Source organism: Mesoplodon mirus (genome assembly GCF_964341445.2).
Source record: "Mesoplodon mirus genome assembly, chromosome: 4".
Taxonomy (NCBI): domain Eukaryota; kingdom Metazoa; phylum Chordata; class Mammalia; order Artiodactyla; family Ziphiidae; genus Mesoplodon; species Mesoplodon mirus.
In genome coordinates this window covers 42907245-42921037 of record NC_138979.1, presented here as the reverse complement: position 1 = coordinate 42921037, position 13793 = coordinate 42907245, and the positions used below count along the sequence as shown (strand labels likewise).

General features: G+C 39.3%; 1 protein-coding gene across 3 annotated transcripts in view; it reads right to left on the bottom strand.

Annotated features, from left to right (window-relative positions):
* The window catches only part of TMOD3 (tropomodulin 3), a 91361-nt gene that overhangs the window by 39607 nt on the left and 37961 nt on the right, over positions 1–13793 (bottom strand). For all 3 annotated transcript variants that reach the window (XM_082620086.1, XM_082620088.1, XM_082620087.1), the window contains exons 2-3: positions 11478–11671; positions 6479–6635 (exon numbers count right to left, since the gene is read on the bottom strand). In XM_082620086.1, coding sequence (XP_082476212.1) covers positions 6479–6635; positions 11478–11603 — 283 coding nt within the window. In that variant the 5' untranslated portion in view covers positions 11604–11671. The remainder of the gene's footprint in view (positions 1–6478; positions 6636–11477; positions 11672–13793) is intronic.

Here is a 13793-nt window from a genome sequence, read left to right as displayed (position 1 = left end):
TGTATGATTCTGGAACAATTAAAATCAAAATTCTGTGATATGCAAATTATATACAGACATGTTGGAGGGAAAGGAATATCCAGAGTGGGTATGTTTATACAGGGAAAGTTTCCCATAAAACATGAACAATCCATCAGGCTAACTCCCCACCCCAAAGGAGTAGTGAGTGAATCATTCAAAAGATACAGTGACTAGTCTCCAAAGGAGATGCCTGCATCTGCATGACTAATTTAAATAGCCCAGTCTACATATCAGTGCCTGATAAGACCATTTTTTAGAGGTATATAAAGGACATTTAGAATTTATGAAATTTGAGTACAAAAACAGAGCCAGTCTTTATCTTGAATTTAGTGGAAACCAACTGCACACTCACAGTTACATAATCCTGCTGATTTAGGCAGTTTATAACTATGATCCTCTGGTTTAAGAAATCAAGTCTGCCTTTCCTCCAAAAAGAAATCATGTACTCAGAAAGATGAGGTAAGCATCTTTCAGAAGAGTGACTATAGTAAGTTTTCTGGAAGGCTAAGGGAACTGTGAATAAATAATCTAGAAAGTATATGAGAACCCTTAGTTTAAGGCAATCTGGTTAAATTCACCTTAGTAAGCAGAGCAGGGCATAGGAGATTCTTGGGAAGAAAACCCAAGGGCATTCCTTTATCCAGGAGAGGAAGGGAAACCACCAGAAAGAATAGATGGCTCTACCCCAAGGGCCAACTGGGAGCACAGGCATGCTCTTCAAGGAGGGGAGGGGCCCAACCTAGGAGTGTCAGTGGCTTGAAGGGAGGGGTTCTTTGGTGGTGCACAGGAGAGAGTGTACAAGGTGCAGCAGGCTCTAGTCTATGAAATAAGGGACAATAAGGGGGAAAAAAGTCTTAGGCTAGGTAAGGGTAAAGTGTGATGTTAGACATGGGGAGGAAGACTCCTGGCAAAGCAAAGCAAAATGAGAGTCAGTAAGAAGTATTAAAAACTGGGCCCACGTGAGCGGCTGGGCCCGTGAGCCATGGCCGCTGAGCTTGCACGTCCGGAGCCTGTGCTCCGCAACGGGAGAGGCCACAGCAGTGAGAGGCCCGCGTACCGCAAAGAATTAAAAAAATAAAGAAAAAAAAAAAAAACTGGGCCCAATTATTTCTCTAAGTGTCAAATCCATGGCAAGGCTCTGAGCCTTATCTATCCTGGAGACAGAATATTCAAGACATGTAAAAATATGATGAGAAATAATAACCAGTCCGAACTCTGCATTTTCACTATTCTCAGGAATGAGAAAGAGCTGGATAAATACTTCACCCTTGGTCTATGCCTCAGTTACATCTTCTGCAACATTTCAAGGAGAAAGAGGTAAAAAGCTTCCCAACATTTTAATATATATTCAAGCAAATGGAACATTATATTGCAATTATGTTATTGTTTTAATTTTTTTAAACACTTAATTTCTCAACATTTTGAACATAGTAGGCTCACAGCAAAGACATTTCCATTAATCTCTACCAAGATTACTTGATACCATGATACCATTCCTACCATGAGCTTGTTAGATTTAGATGAAATTAACAGTGTATATTGTGAATTCTACTGTAAATAATGCACTTAAAAACAATCCTTAATATATCTTTTGTCAGCTGTGCCTTATTAGCTGCCTAATACCTTCTTTTTTGCTGTCAACAAAATTACAGTTATTAAAAGGAGAACATTTATTACTGTAGGACAAAATGTTCCCAAAATGCATCAGAGACATAATGCCTTGAATTTCACCTAATTAGGATGAATTCCTCCTTCTCAGATGTTGACATATGCTTTTAATTCTGTAAAATGTACTATTATAAACAACCATTTTACAAATCACAAAATGAAATTACTAATATATCTCTATATAACAACCCTCAAGTGTTCTTACTCTGTAGGTCTTTTCGAGGCAGTCTGAGATGATCTAGAAAGATAAAATTTGGCATGAGTGTACAGTTTTTGTTCATGGTCAGAAAGAAAAATCATGAAATGTCCAATTTTCAGTTTTATGGGGATTCCCTTTTGTCATACCAGTTCTGTATAATTTCAGCTCCAGAAAGAGTGTGTCGTTAAGTTAAAAAATAACAAGTATAATTAATCATCATTTAGTCTCAGAACATAAGAAAGTAGTTGGATAACTATTCCTTTTAGTGGTTCCCCATTTTTCTTTTAAAAGAGAATTGAGTAGTCATCTTTAAAAATAATTTACAATGAGAGATCCCTATGAGATTCTGGCATATAACTTGGAAGGAGTTCAAGGAACTGAGTGAATCGCTATAACATTCCCTGGTACAGAAAACTAATACTGCCATTGGGGACTGAACTCTGAAACCAGTCATCTTAGTATGAAAAATGATTTAGTTTAGAGAACAATGGCACATTTTACAGATTCTAGCTAGTCTGAGTACACCAAAAAAGTAAAATGCTCTTATTTCTTAACAGGTTTGCAAACTGTTTTAAGAAGAACCAGGAGAAACTCTTCTGTCTGGGAAGGCATTCTCCATCTGAAAGTCTATCTCCTGTGAAATAAGCCATTAAGTAAGAAACCTGGGACTCAACCCAGGTGTTTAGGTAAAGAGTCATTGGAGAGGCAGCTTAAAAAAAACAAGCTTCTGAATTCTCAGAGCTAAGGAGGGGATTCACATTTAGCTTGATTGGAAGGTATGCTAATACGACGTAGATGAATTATTCTGAGGATCTTCTGGAATGTGATCAAAATCTTGGGGATGAGATCCAAAGAAAGGAAGGCATACTAGTGACTACGAATAACTAAGGCCAACCAATTTAAGGATGAGCTCAGGGTGGCTTTAAGAAGCTGAGAGCCATCTCTTATCTGTATTTCAAAACAGAGCTCTGCAACCAAAGTTCTCCAATTGTTGAAGGTAAACTTGCCCTTCTTCATGTCTACAATACTGTAACATGGCTTTTAAGGCTTGGCCTGAGGAACATGACACATAGAGGGCCCATAAATAAACGCATGCACCTATGGTCAACTCATCTATGACAAAGGGGGCAAGAATATACAATAGAGAAAAGACAGTCTCTTCAATAAGTGGTGCTGGGAAAACTGGACAGCTACATGTAAAATAATGAAATTAGAACATTCTCTAACACCATATACAAAAATAAACTCAAAATGGATTAAAGACCTAAATGTAAGACCTGAAGCCATAAAACTCCTAGAAGAAAACATAGGCAGAACACTCTTTGACATAAATCTTAGTACTTTTTTGGATCTGTCGCCTAAGGCAAAAGAAAAGCAAAAATAAACAAACAGGATGTGATTAAATTTAAAAGCTTTTTGCACAGCAAAGGAAACCAAGACAATCTACTGAATGGGAAAAAATACTTGCAAATGATATGACTGATAAGTGGTTAATACCCAAAATATATAAACAGCTCATAAAACACAACATCAATAAAACAAACAACCTGATTAAAAAATGGGCAGAAGACCTAAAGAGATATTTTTCTGAAGAAGACAAAGAGATGGCCAACAGACACATAAAAAGGTGCTCAACGTCATAATCACCAGAGAAATGCAAATTAAAACCACAATGAGATATCACCTCACACCTGTCAGAACGGCTATCATCAAAAAAACCCACAAATAACAAAAGTTGGTGAGGACGTGAAGAAAAGGGAACCCTTGGTGGGAATGTAAATTGGTGCAGCCACTGTGGAGAACAGTATGGAGGTTCCTCAAAAAACTAAAAATAGAACTACCATATGATCCAGCAATTCCAGTCCTGTGTATACATCTGAAGAAAACAAAAACACTAATTCAAAAAGATACATGAACCCAATGTTCATGGCAGCATTATTTACAATAGCCAAGATACGGAAGCAACCTAAGTGTCCAACAACAGATGAACGGATAAAGAAGATGTGGTATGTATATACAATGGAATAGTACTCAGCCATTAAAAAGAATGAAATTTTGCCATTTGCAACAACATGGATGGACTTGGATGGTATTATGCTTAGTGAAATAAGTCAGAGAAAGACAAATACCACATGTTATCACTTATATGTGGAATCTAAAAAATAAAACAAACTGGTGAATATAACAAAAAAACAGACTCACAGATATAGAAAACAAACTAGTGGTTACCAGGGGGAGAGGAAAGGGGGCGGGGGCAAAATAGGGATAGGGTATTAAGAGGTACAAACCACTATGTATAAAATAAATAGGATAGGGACTTCCCTGGTGGTCCAGTGGGTAAGACTCCGAGCTCCCAATGCAAGGGGCCTGGGTTTGATCCCTGGTCGGGGAACTAGATCCCGCATGCATGCCGCAACTAAGAGTCCACATGCTGTAACTAAAGAGCCTGCATGCCACAACTAAGGCCCGGCACAGCCTAAATAAATACGTATTTAAAAATAAATAAATAAATAGGGTACAAGGATATACTGTACAGCATAGGGAATATAGGTAATATTTTATAATAACTAAATGAAGTATAACCTTTAAAAATGTGAATCACTGTGTTGTATACCTGAAACTTATAAACTGTACATCAACTATACCTCAATTTTTAAAAAAAGGAATGAATGAACGAATGAATGAATGAATAAATAAAACTCTCTCTACACACACACACACACACACACACACACACACACACACACACACACACACACACTTTTGGTTCTATTTCTCTGGAGCACCCTGACTAATACAAGTATCTAAGGTAGTGATTCTCAACTAGAGATAAGGGGAAGTGGGGTCGATAAAAAGAGCAGAGGGCTTGGGGATGATAATTTTGAAAAGGCATTATGGGCAGACCTTGTGGAATACCTACCCAAAAGCCATTCACAACCTTCAGCTATTACAGAGGTGGGAATACTAAAACGAATTTTCCACCTTCCCCTGCAGCTAAGGGATAGCCATGTAACAGAGTTGTGGCCAGAAGGGCTTCCTTCCCAAATAAAAAGCTAAAGCCTTCCTAGGAGAAAGCACTATGCTCTAACCGTTCTCCCCTCCTGGCCTACTGAGGATTCAGATGGAAACCCGGTGCCTGGAAGAGCTGACGATCAACTCTGCTGCTGCCACCGTTCCCCAGTGTTCCATGCACAGCATTTGAAAGAGGAGTGCAAGCAGAATCGGCCTTCTTAGGCCAACCTGTACTGAAAGCTGAGAAATTTAACCTACTTCATGTTAAATGTTATTATATAGACAGCTTTTAAAATTATAGATGTACTCCTCCTCCACTGAGGCTAGCTAAGGTCAAAATCTGCAATGGGGGGCTTCCCTGGTGGCACAGTGGTTAATAATCTGCCTGCCAAAGCAGGGGACATGGGTTCGATCCCTGGTCCGGGAAGATCCCACATGCTGCGGAGCAACTAAGCCCGTCTGCCACAACTACTGAGCCTGCACTCTAGCGCCTGCAAGCCACAACTACTGAGCCCGTGTGCCACAACTACTGAAGCCCACACACCTAGAGCCCATGTTCTGCAACAAGAGAAGCCACTGCAATGAGAAGCCCGTGCACTGCAACGAAGAGTAGCCCCCGCTCGCTGCAACTAGAGAAAGCCTGAGTACAGCAATGAAGACACAACACAGACAAAAATAAATAAATAAATTAAATAAATTAAAAAAAAATCTTCAATGGGAAGGACTTGGACTAGAAGAACTTCCTGAAAGTAATGATTATGAAGCACTGACAATTAAAATTATAATGGTTATGAATCAATGAATTAATAAGGAAGGCTGTAGGGTAAGAGTCTTTGAAAATATGTCCTGAATTTTTTTATGGCATTCCACTTTAAAGACAGGAGTTAGAATTGAGTGGCACTTTGACATCACTGCATTTTGTAATACAGTAGTGCATTTAAAATTTTACCTCAGTACACTTTTAATATTTGCTACAGTTGAGAACTAAAGAATTCTAAAGAGAACTAAAAATCACTGTGTAACAAAACCTCACTAACAAATCATTAACAAGGAACTTACTGGCCAAGTATGTGAATGTAAAGGAAGTGCCCAAATTACCTAATATTTATTTATTTATTTGTTTGTTTGTTTGTTTGTTTTTGGCTGTGTTGGGCCTTCGTTGCTGTGCACTTGCTTTCTCTAGTTGGGGCGAGCGGGGGCTACTCTTCACTGCAGTACACGGGCTTCTCATTGCAGTGGCTTCTCTTGTTGTGGAGCACGGGCTCTAGGCATGCGGGCTTCAGCAGCTGTGGTTCGTGGGTTCTAAAGTGCAGGCTCAGTAGTTGTGGCACATGGGCTTAGTTGCTCCACAACATGTGGGATCTTCCCAGACCAGGGCTCGAACCCATGTCCCCTGTGTTGGCAGGAGGATTCTTAACCACTGCGCCACCAGGGAAGTCCCCTAATAATTTTTACAGTCAACAGTATCATATCTTTGAGGCTATCAATGATGCACCTTTAAAAATATTTTCTCCAGTCCTACCTGTAAGAAGAAAAATCGAGTGCTGTCAAATAATGACTTCAAAATTCTGTGCTTACCTTTTTTTTCTCCAGTGTAGGGCACATAGTCTTCCCTGTCCTTATGCTCCAAAGCTTCCTTCTCCAAATATGAAAGGAGGTGTTCTCTATCAAATGGCCCTGTGGCAGACTTTGATGTCTGGTTCTTCTGCCGGAACCCTGCAGGCAGAAGGGCATTCTGCCAAAGAGAATGAATCAGCCATTATGACCAGCAAGAATGCCAGTGCTATATACGTCCAGATGTTACCATCTAAGAAAGATTTATAGACTAGAATGGGATGTAGGCATTAAAGACTTCATTACAGGGTTTTAGGGCAGCAACATAAAAGTGTTCCAAACAAAGTTTTTAAAAATTAGGTAGAATTCACTTACATTATTATTAAAATAGGCACATTCACCTTTTCTTCAGAAAGTATTCTACTAGCAGGAAACACCCTTTACTTTTTAAGTATCCTGGGACAGTAATGATAAATAGTTTGTAATGCTTAATAACAGCTCAGCATATATGTATACATAGAAAATAATTCCATTGCAAAAGAATGTTAAATGACTATATACATCATAGTCCTTCATAATGTCTGCTATTTCATCATAAAGACTTTCTCAGAAGAAAAACATGTATATCATACAGTAGGGTATCAGGATAATAATGTTTACTTGTTTGTGTTTAAATGCAAAGGTTCAACTTCTGCGTGTACGTTATGTGTGTATATATCAGCACTAGGACGTATCTGCAGCAACCACTGTCATTGCTACTCAAGACACTCAGAGATTCTCACGGCAAGAGTTATATCCCTAGGTTTCCAGCTGGGTACAGCCTTTTTGAGTGCATGGAGTAACTGAGAGTCGGGGAGGGGTGAGAGGCAATGGACTAAAGTTGTCCCTTTTAGTCCCTACTCTGTATTTTCACTAAGCCCAGGAATAACAAGCGGTGACTAAACAATGTGAGCTGCATCTTTTTGCTTGTCAAAAACCGAAGAGGTGATACTACCTTGTCGCACAATTCCCAAGTATTCTTTGCTTTGAAAATGGGAGATGGCCAGAAAAGTTACACAAAAGGGCCAACTCTGTTCTACAACACCTCACAATACTGGCAAGGATGCTGAATCTCCTAGGTGTTATAAGATCATTTTTCATTACAAAGAGTGATCTTGTATGGATAATGATAATAAGAAATACTCATTTTATAACTAGAAAATATGGCACTTCAACTTTGGCCATTTGCTGAAATCCACAATAATTTTCATAAAATTCACCTTTGTGTTTTCCTCATGTAATGGTGTATGCATAACACAGAAAGCTCACCTATCAAGATGAAATACAAAAGAGGTTTTTCCTAACCATGCACCAAAAATGTTTCTACAACACAAAATTGTCTATAGGAATATTAAAAAGAAACACAAGATTTCTACCCCCAGACTTTGAAATCAAGACAAGACTTGTACATGAAGAATCCATTCTCAACAAACCATCAAGTCCTATCCATTTTTACTTCCTAAAAAACTGTCTAACTTTTCTCCATCTCCAATACCATTACTTTGGTCTACACTATGATCCAAGCTGGGATGGACTATTACATTAGCCTCCCAACTGGTCTCCCTGGATCAGTTGCTGATACTCTTCAACCTTCACTCCCACCCGCTAAGGTCATCCTAGCCTCATCTCACATACCCTCCCGTTCTAACCACATCAGCCCTTGTTCCTCCCTGTACTTGCCATATACTTCTTTCCCTGGAATGCTCTGTCCATCCTTTTTTGCACCTCATTTTTCAGACTGCAGCTCCATTCCCCCAAGGAAAGCTTTTCCTGACCTCCCATTATATGCTCTTATATATGGCACGATTATTTGATTGATGTCTAATTCCTCACACTCCTACCAGACTATACATCATGAGGGCAAAGACCACATTTGTTTTGATCACTCTCATATCCCTAAGCCTAGCATAGTACCTGAGATCTATAGGTTGCCCCCCACCCCAATACTTATTGAATAAAGATTTGAGAATACTTTTAAAGAAAAATGCTTGTTAAGGCAAATTAATATAAGTTACTTTCCTTCACCATCAATAAGGCACATGTATACATACTGCTACTTCATGGTGGTAGCAATGGAGTTGCATTATACCACCTGCCTGTTCAAGCCCATGTCAAACATACAGGTTTTAAGTGATATGTTAGCTTGAATCCTGGCCCTTAAAAACAGTCTTTGACCACAAAATAAATGACAGCTAACTGGCTTTGGAGGCTATGAGCTAAGCTTTATTAGAAGCACACTTTAATCAAGAAAGTCAATGGATCATAATTACTTAACAAATAGATAAAAAATCTCATTAAAATGACTGCCACTGAAAATTACATGCTTCTCCCTTGCAGTGGAATTTTGTTGTAATAATTTATTCCCAGTCTTAGAAACGAAAAAATACCTTTTGCCTAGGCTTGGCTGGCTGTCTTTTTGAGACAGAAGTTTTGAGAAAACACAGTTAAGTTAGCAAATAAATATATTGAATGCAGAGTAAGGAAAGTAAAATAGCCCTCCAAAATATAACAAAATAGCACCATATATAAACTTCATCTGCTCTTCTCTTATCTACCTTCTGAGACTTTGTAAGGTACAGTGTGTTCCTCTGGTTGAAGTAGCTGCTGCTACCCTGGCCCTCGTCTTCCCTGGTCCTTTACCGAAACACTTTCCAAAAACTTCACCCAACGAGTGGCAAGCTGTCAGTAAACAGCACTGTTCTTCTAGTCTCAACTAACAGTATCTGAGGTTGGGGAAGTTACAACTAGGGTTGGGGAGTCTGCAAAATACATCCAGAAGTTAGAACCCAAGCCTCCCCATACAAGAAGCAGGCCATGGATTTGCAAATAAGAAAATATAAGCCATCAGCTTTTAGACCTATAGAATAAAGCACGAGTTAAAGGGGACTCACTGTAGTTTAACAGAAAAGCCACTAGACTCGGCCAGGGATCAATCAGGTAGTAAAGGATCTAGTCTCAGTTCTTTCCCTAATTGTAATAACTGAGGCAAGTCACCTAACTTTTGTTTTCCATCTGTGAAACAGAGGGCAAGCACTACATCAGTGTTTCTCAACCGGGGGTGTTTTCATCCCCCAGGGGACAACTGGCAATACCCGGAAACATTTTTGATTGTCACAGTTGGGGGGAGGGCATATTAATCACTTTTTAAATTTTCTGTATTTTATGATGCTTTGACATCTTGGGGGCCTTGTTAATCCTGGAAAGACTGCCCCTCCCAGGGCTAACTAATTCCTAAGGATAGCAAACAACTCCCCACAAGCCCCTGCCATGTGCCTCTCACATGAAAACCAGCCAATCCAGAGCCCACACCCCCGACCACCTCTTTCATCTTTCACACACCAAGCCAATACTTCCCCTGCCCTAAACTGCCCAGGGCCAGGAACTAGACAACTAGAGACCACTCCTGTAGCCCAGAGCCACTGAAATTATTCAAACTATCCAATTCTAAACTTGCTCAAATCTGCCCACCCTGCCTCACCTATTCCTTCCCTTGGAAACCACAAGAAAAGTTCTGGGCCACACTTGCACCTCACTCCTACCTCCTGACCAACCCAGCTGCTCCCCCATGTGGCCCTGCGTGGCTTGGTGCGCCTCCTGCTGTTGGGAACTGAAAGTAATAAACTCTTCTTCAAGGAACTTTCCACGTATGGTATCTCACCAGAGCTGATTAAAACAAAATCCCAGGTACATTTTAAATCAGGAGGGTATGCTATTAGTATGTTGTGAGTAGAGGCCAGGGATGCTGCAAAACACCCTACAATGTACAGGGCAGCCCCACAGCAAAGAATTATCCAGCCCCAAATGTCAACAGCGCCAGGGCTGAGAAACCCTGGACCAGATGAACTCTTATGCTCCTACCATTTGATTCAAATAGGTCTGATAGGCTGAATTGCCTGGAGCAGATGCTGCTGTGACATGCAAAACAGCATTGTTATTCTGAGTTACCCCCCACAGACTTAGGTGCACTGAAAAATCTTCCCTATAGTAACAATTATGGTTAAGGGATTTAATCAGTGGTATTGACACATTACCCAAGTGCTAAAGTAATGCTGAGAAAAGGAGAGTAATTCTCAATATAAATGAGAAAACCTTCTAGCAGGAAATAAATGTGTGGTAGTGACAAGAACATTTTCATAAAACAAACTCTTACCACAGTCCTTAAAAGGCACTAAAAGTCAATGTCTTTTTTTTTTTTTAAAGTCAGTGTCTTGTCATAATAAAATGCGGTAAAAAAAAAGCAGCCTAGCAAATAGCCATTACCTTCAGATCAATGAGCCACAACCTTAGTGTTCTCCCCTCACTGCCTCCCAGCCGCATACGCCCAGCCACAACAACCGCTCCAAACATACCAGGGATTAACAATCCCAGGGTCAAGGGTCTCCACCTTAGCCTTATGTAATGCATAAGGTAAGCAACGGCCATTTTGCAAAATAAAACATATATACATATATTCACGTCTGCTCTACATGGATTGCAGTATTGCCCAGAGTCTGCTTAGATCTATTCTACCAATAACTAGAAACTTTGATCCAATTTGGTCAGCATCTTTCAGAAAGGTAATAATTAGATTTTAAGGTCATGAAGGACCCTCTAGAGACACTCTCTACACTGCAGCCATCCTGGTACAGAAGCCCTGAAGAGGTATAGAGGCTGGCGTACGTCAAAGAGCTAATCATCTGCTGCATTTTACCAAAAACATTCTTCCCAGCCCAGAGAGAAAAGATTTCTTAAAGGGAAGAAAATTTCAGGAGATGTTTGAAAATAAAAATGTTGTAGAAAATAGTTTAGAACAGTCATGTCATTAGAGATACCAGGCAGACGTGGGGGTACTGGAAAGGAGGCCAAAAATTCATTTGGATAAAGAGGAGGAGGGGGATGGCAGTGTCAGGGAAAAATCATGGAAAAGCTAACTGTTCAAAGGCAGCTACTTAGTATCAAAGGGTTTGAAAAATTATTTCATTTTTCTGTATTGCCTAGCACCTACCTCGGGGTCAAGATCATCCAGCACAGTTTCCAGTTGTTTCAGTTCTATTTCTGATAGATTCCCAAGGAGTTCATCTTCATCAACGTCCTTGTACTTTTCTAAGTCCTTCCGGAATGATAGTGCCATGGTTTGCAGTCACTTAATTTTTGCTATTCAGTACAGTCAGAAGTGATTTCTTATTTTTTTTCTTAAAGCTATGGAGAGAAGAAACAAAAACATTTAAAATATTAAGTCATCCCCACCTAATTAGATCTATTTTAGGTTAAATGAAATGTAATTTCCATGTGTCATATATTCTTTGACTATGTAACACACACTACCCTTGCCTATGAATCATTCAATGTCTTTACCTTTTGTCTTTTGTTGACAAAAAGCAACCAAACAAAAACAAAAAGCCACACTGGGAAAAAAGAGGGGGAGGAGAGAATAAAATTGAAATCCATTAAAACAGCTACTTGACAGAATTTAGATTCCTGATAACTGAGCTTTAGGGGGGAAGAACTTATAATATGTACCAAAATATAATTTTTTCCATCAATTGCTTTCAAATGATTGCTACCAGTACCAGAATACTTTGTTTAAGCACAGTATGTTTGAGGCATGCTTGTTTTCCTGTAAATTGCTTAGAACATTATTTTCTGACTCAATATTAATATAGGAGAGATATTAATATACTTCCATGGGAGGAATGGCCATTGGAAAAAACATTTTTTGAAAAGGTTCATTTAAAAATTTTTTTGCATTTTTTCTTCTAATTTATATTTTGTTGCATTATGAAAACAATACATTTATTTGGCAAAGTAATCTAGGTTACAAGTTGAAATAAAAGAAAATTCTGAAGAAAGTGCACTGATTATTTTTTAAATATGAAATATTCGATGTATTCTAACCAATACATACTAGCATTCTTATTAGGAAAAGGCATTTTTAAAGGAAAAAAACAGCATTCTGAAAAGGTTTCAGCAAAATATTCAAAACCATGCTGGGATATGTCATCCACTGACTGGCAAGATTGGTCAGGAGGGTCTGGTGGCAGGAAAGGATCTTCACCATTTCCTCACCATGTTCATCTCTCCCAAACAGCTATGAAGTGACTCAAAAAGCAGCATCTTTCCAGATATAGCAGGACTATTCTATAGGGGGAAAAAAGTACTTAAAATAAGTACTGTAAAAAGCGTGAAGTAAAAATGAAGTATTTCTATAAATTCTAGCCATATATGTGGATCATTTGCCTCATAAAATGTTCCTATGTGAATAAGAAATAATCCTTAGACTTCCTGATTTGGCTAAATTTTTCTTGGCTGTAAAACGCCCAGTACTTCAAAGTCTGATATACTTTCTACTCCCTTCTCCCAAGTTTTCCCAACTTAATATTTTAACGAATACATTTTCCTCCTCAAACTAGTAACATTTTATGGACCCTTTTATGTGTTTTCATATCCTATGAAGACAGGAAGGTTCACCACAGGGGTCTGTCAGCTAGCAAGCATCTGGGACGAATAACAAGCAAATTAACAGAGCTGTGCTTATGCAGATGTTAACTTGCAGGCATTTTGTGTAACTGCCCAAGACAGGTCTGGGTTACACCTGTTCTACTGGCACTTCATTGGTTGAGCAGTTACCCTGGATTTTTTTCGCTTTTTTGAACACATAATTATCATTGTTGTCATTACTAAGTTTGGTAAACATTCTTCGTATTTCCAACTTTAAGACAACAAGCTTACCAAGTATCCTGAGAGTGTATTTTCTCAATTAAAAATAATACAGTCTGAGGAGACGATTCAATAGAAGGTAGCAGCACTTTCAAATATATTAACCGTAAAATGCAATTTTAAAGAAGGTGGCACAGGACTTCCCTGGTGGTGCAGTGGTTAAGAATCCGCCTTCCAATCCAGGGAACACAGGTTCGAGCCCTGGTCCGGGAAGATACCACATGCCACTGAGCAACTAAGCCCGTGTGCCACAACTACTGAGCCTGCGCTCTAGAGCCCGTGAGCCACAACTACTGAGCCCATGTGCCACTACTACTGAGGCCCACACACCTAGAGCCCGTGCTCCACAACAAGAGAAGCCACCGCAATGAGAAGCCTGCGCACTGCAACGAAGAGTAGCCCCCACTCGCCACAACTAGAGAAAGCCCACGCACAAAAATGAGGACCCAACGCAAACATACATACATACATACATACATAAGTAAATAATTCACTTTAAAAAAATAAAATAAAATAAAGAAGGTGGCAGGCAACTTTAGGAGAAAAAATAAGTAGATGAACATTTTGAAAAAATACTCCCTTTATTAAAATACCAATGGTATGG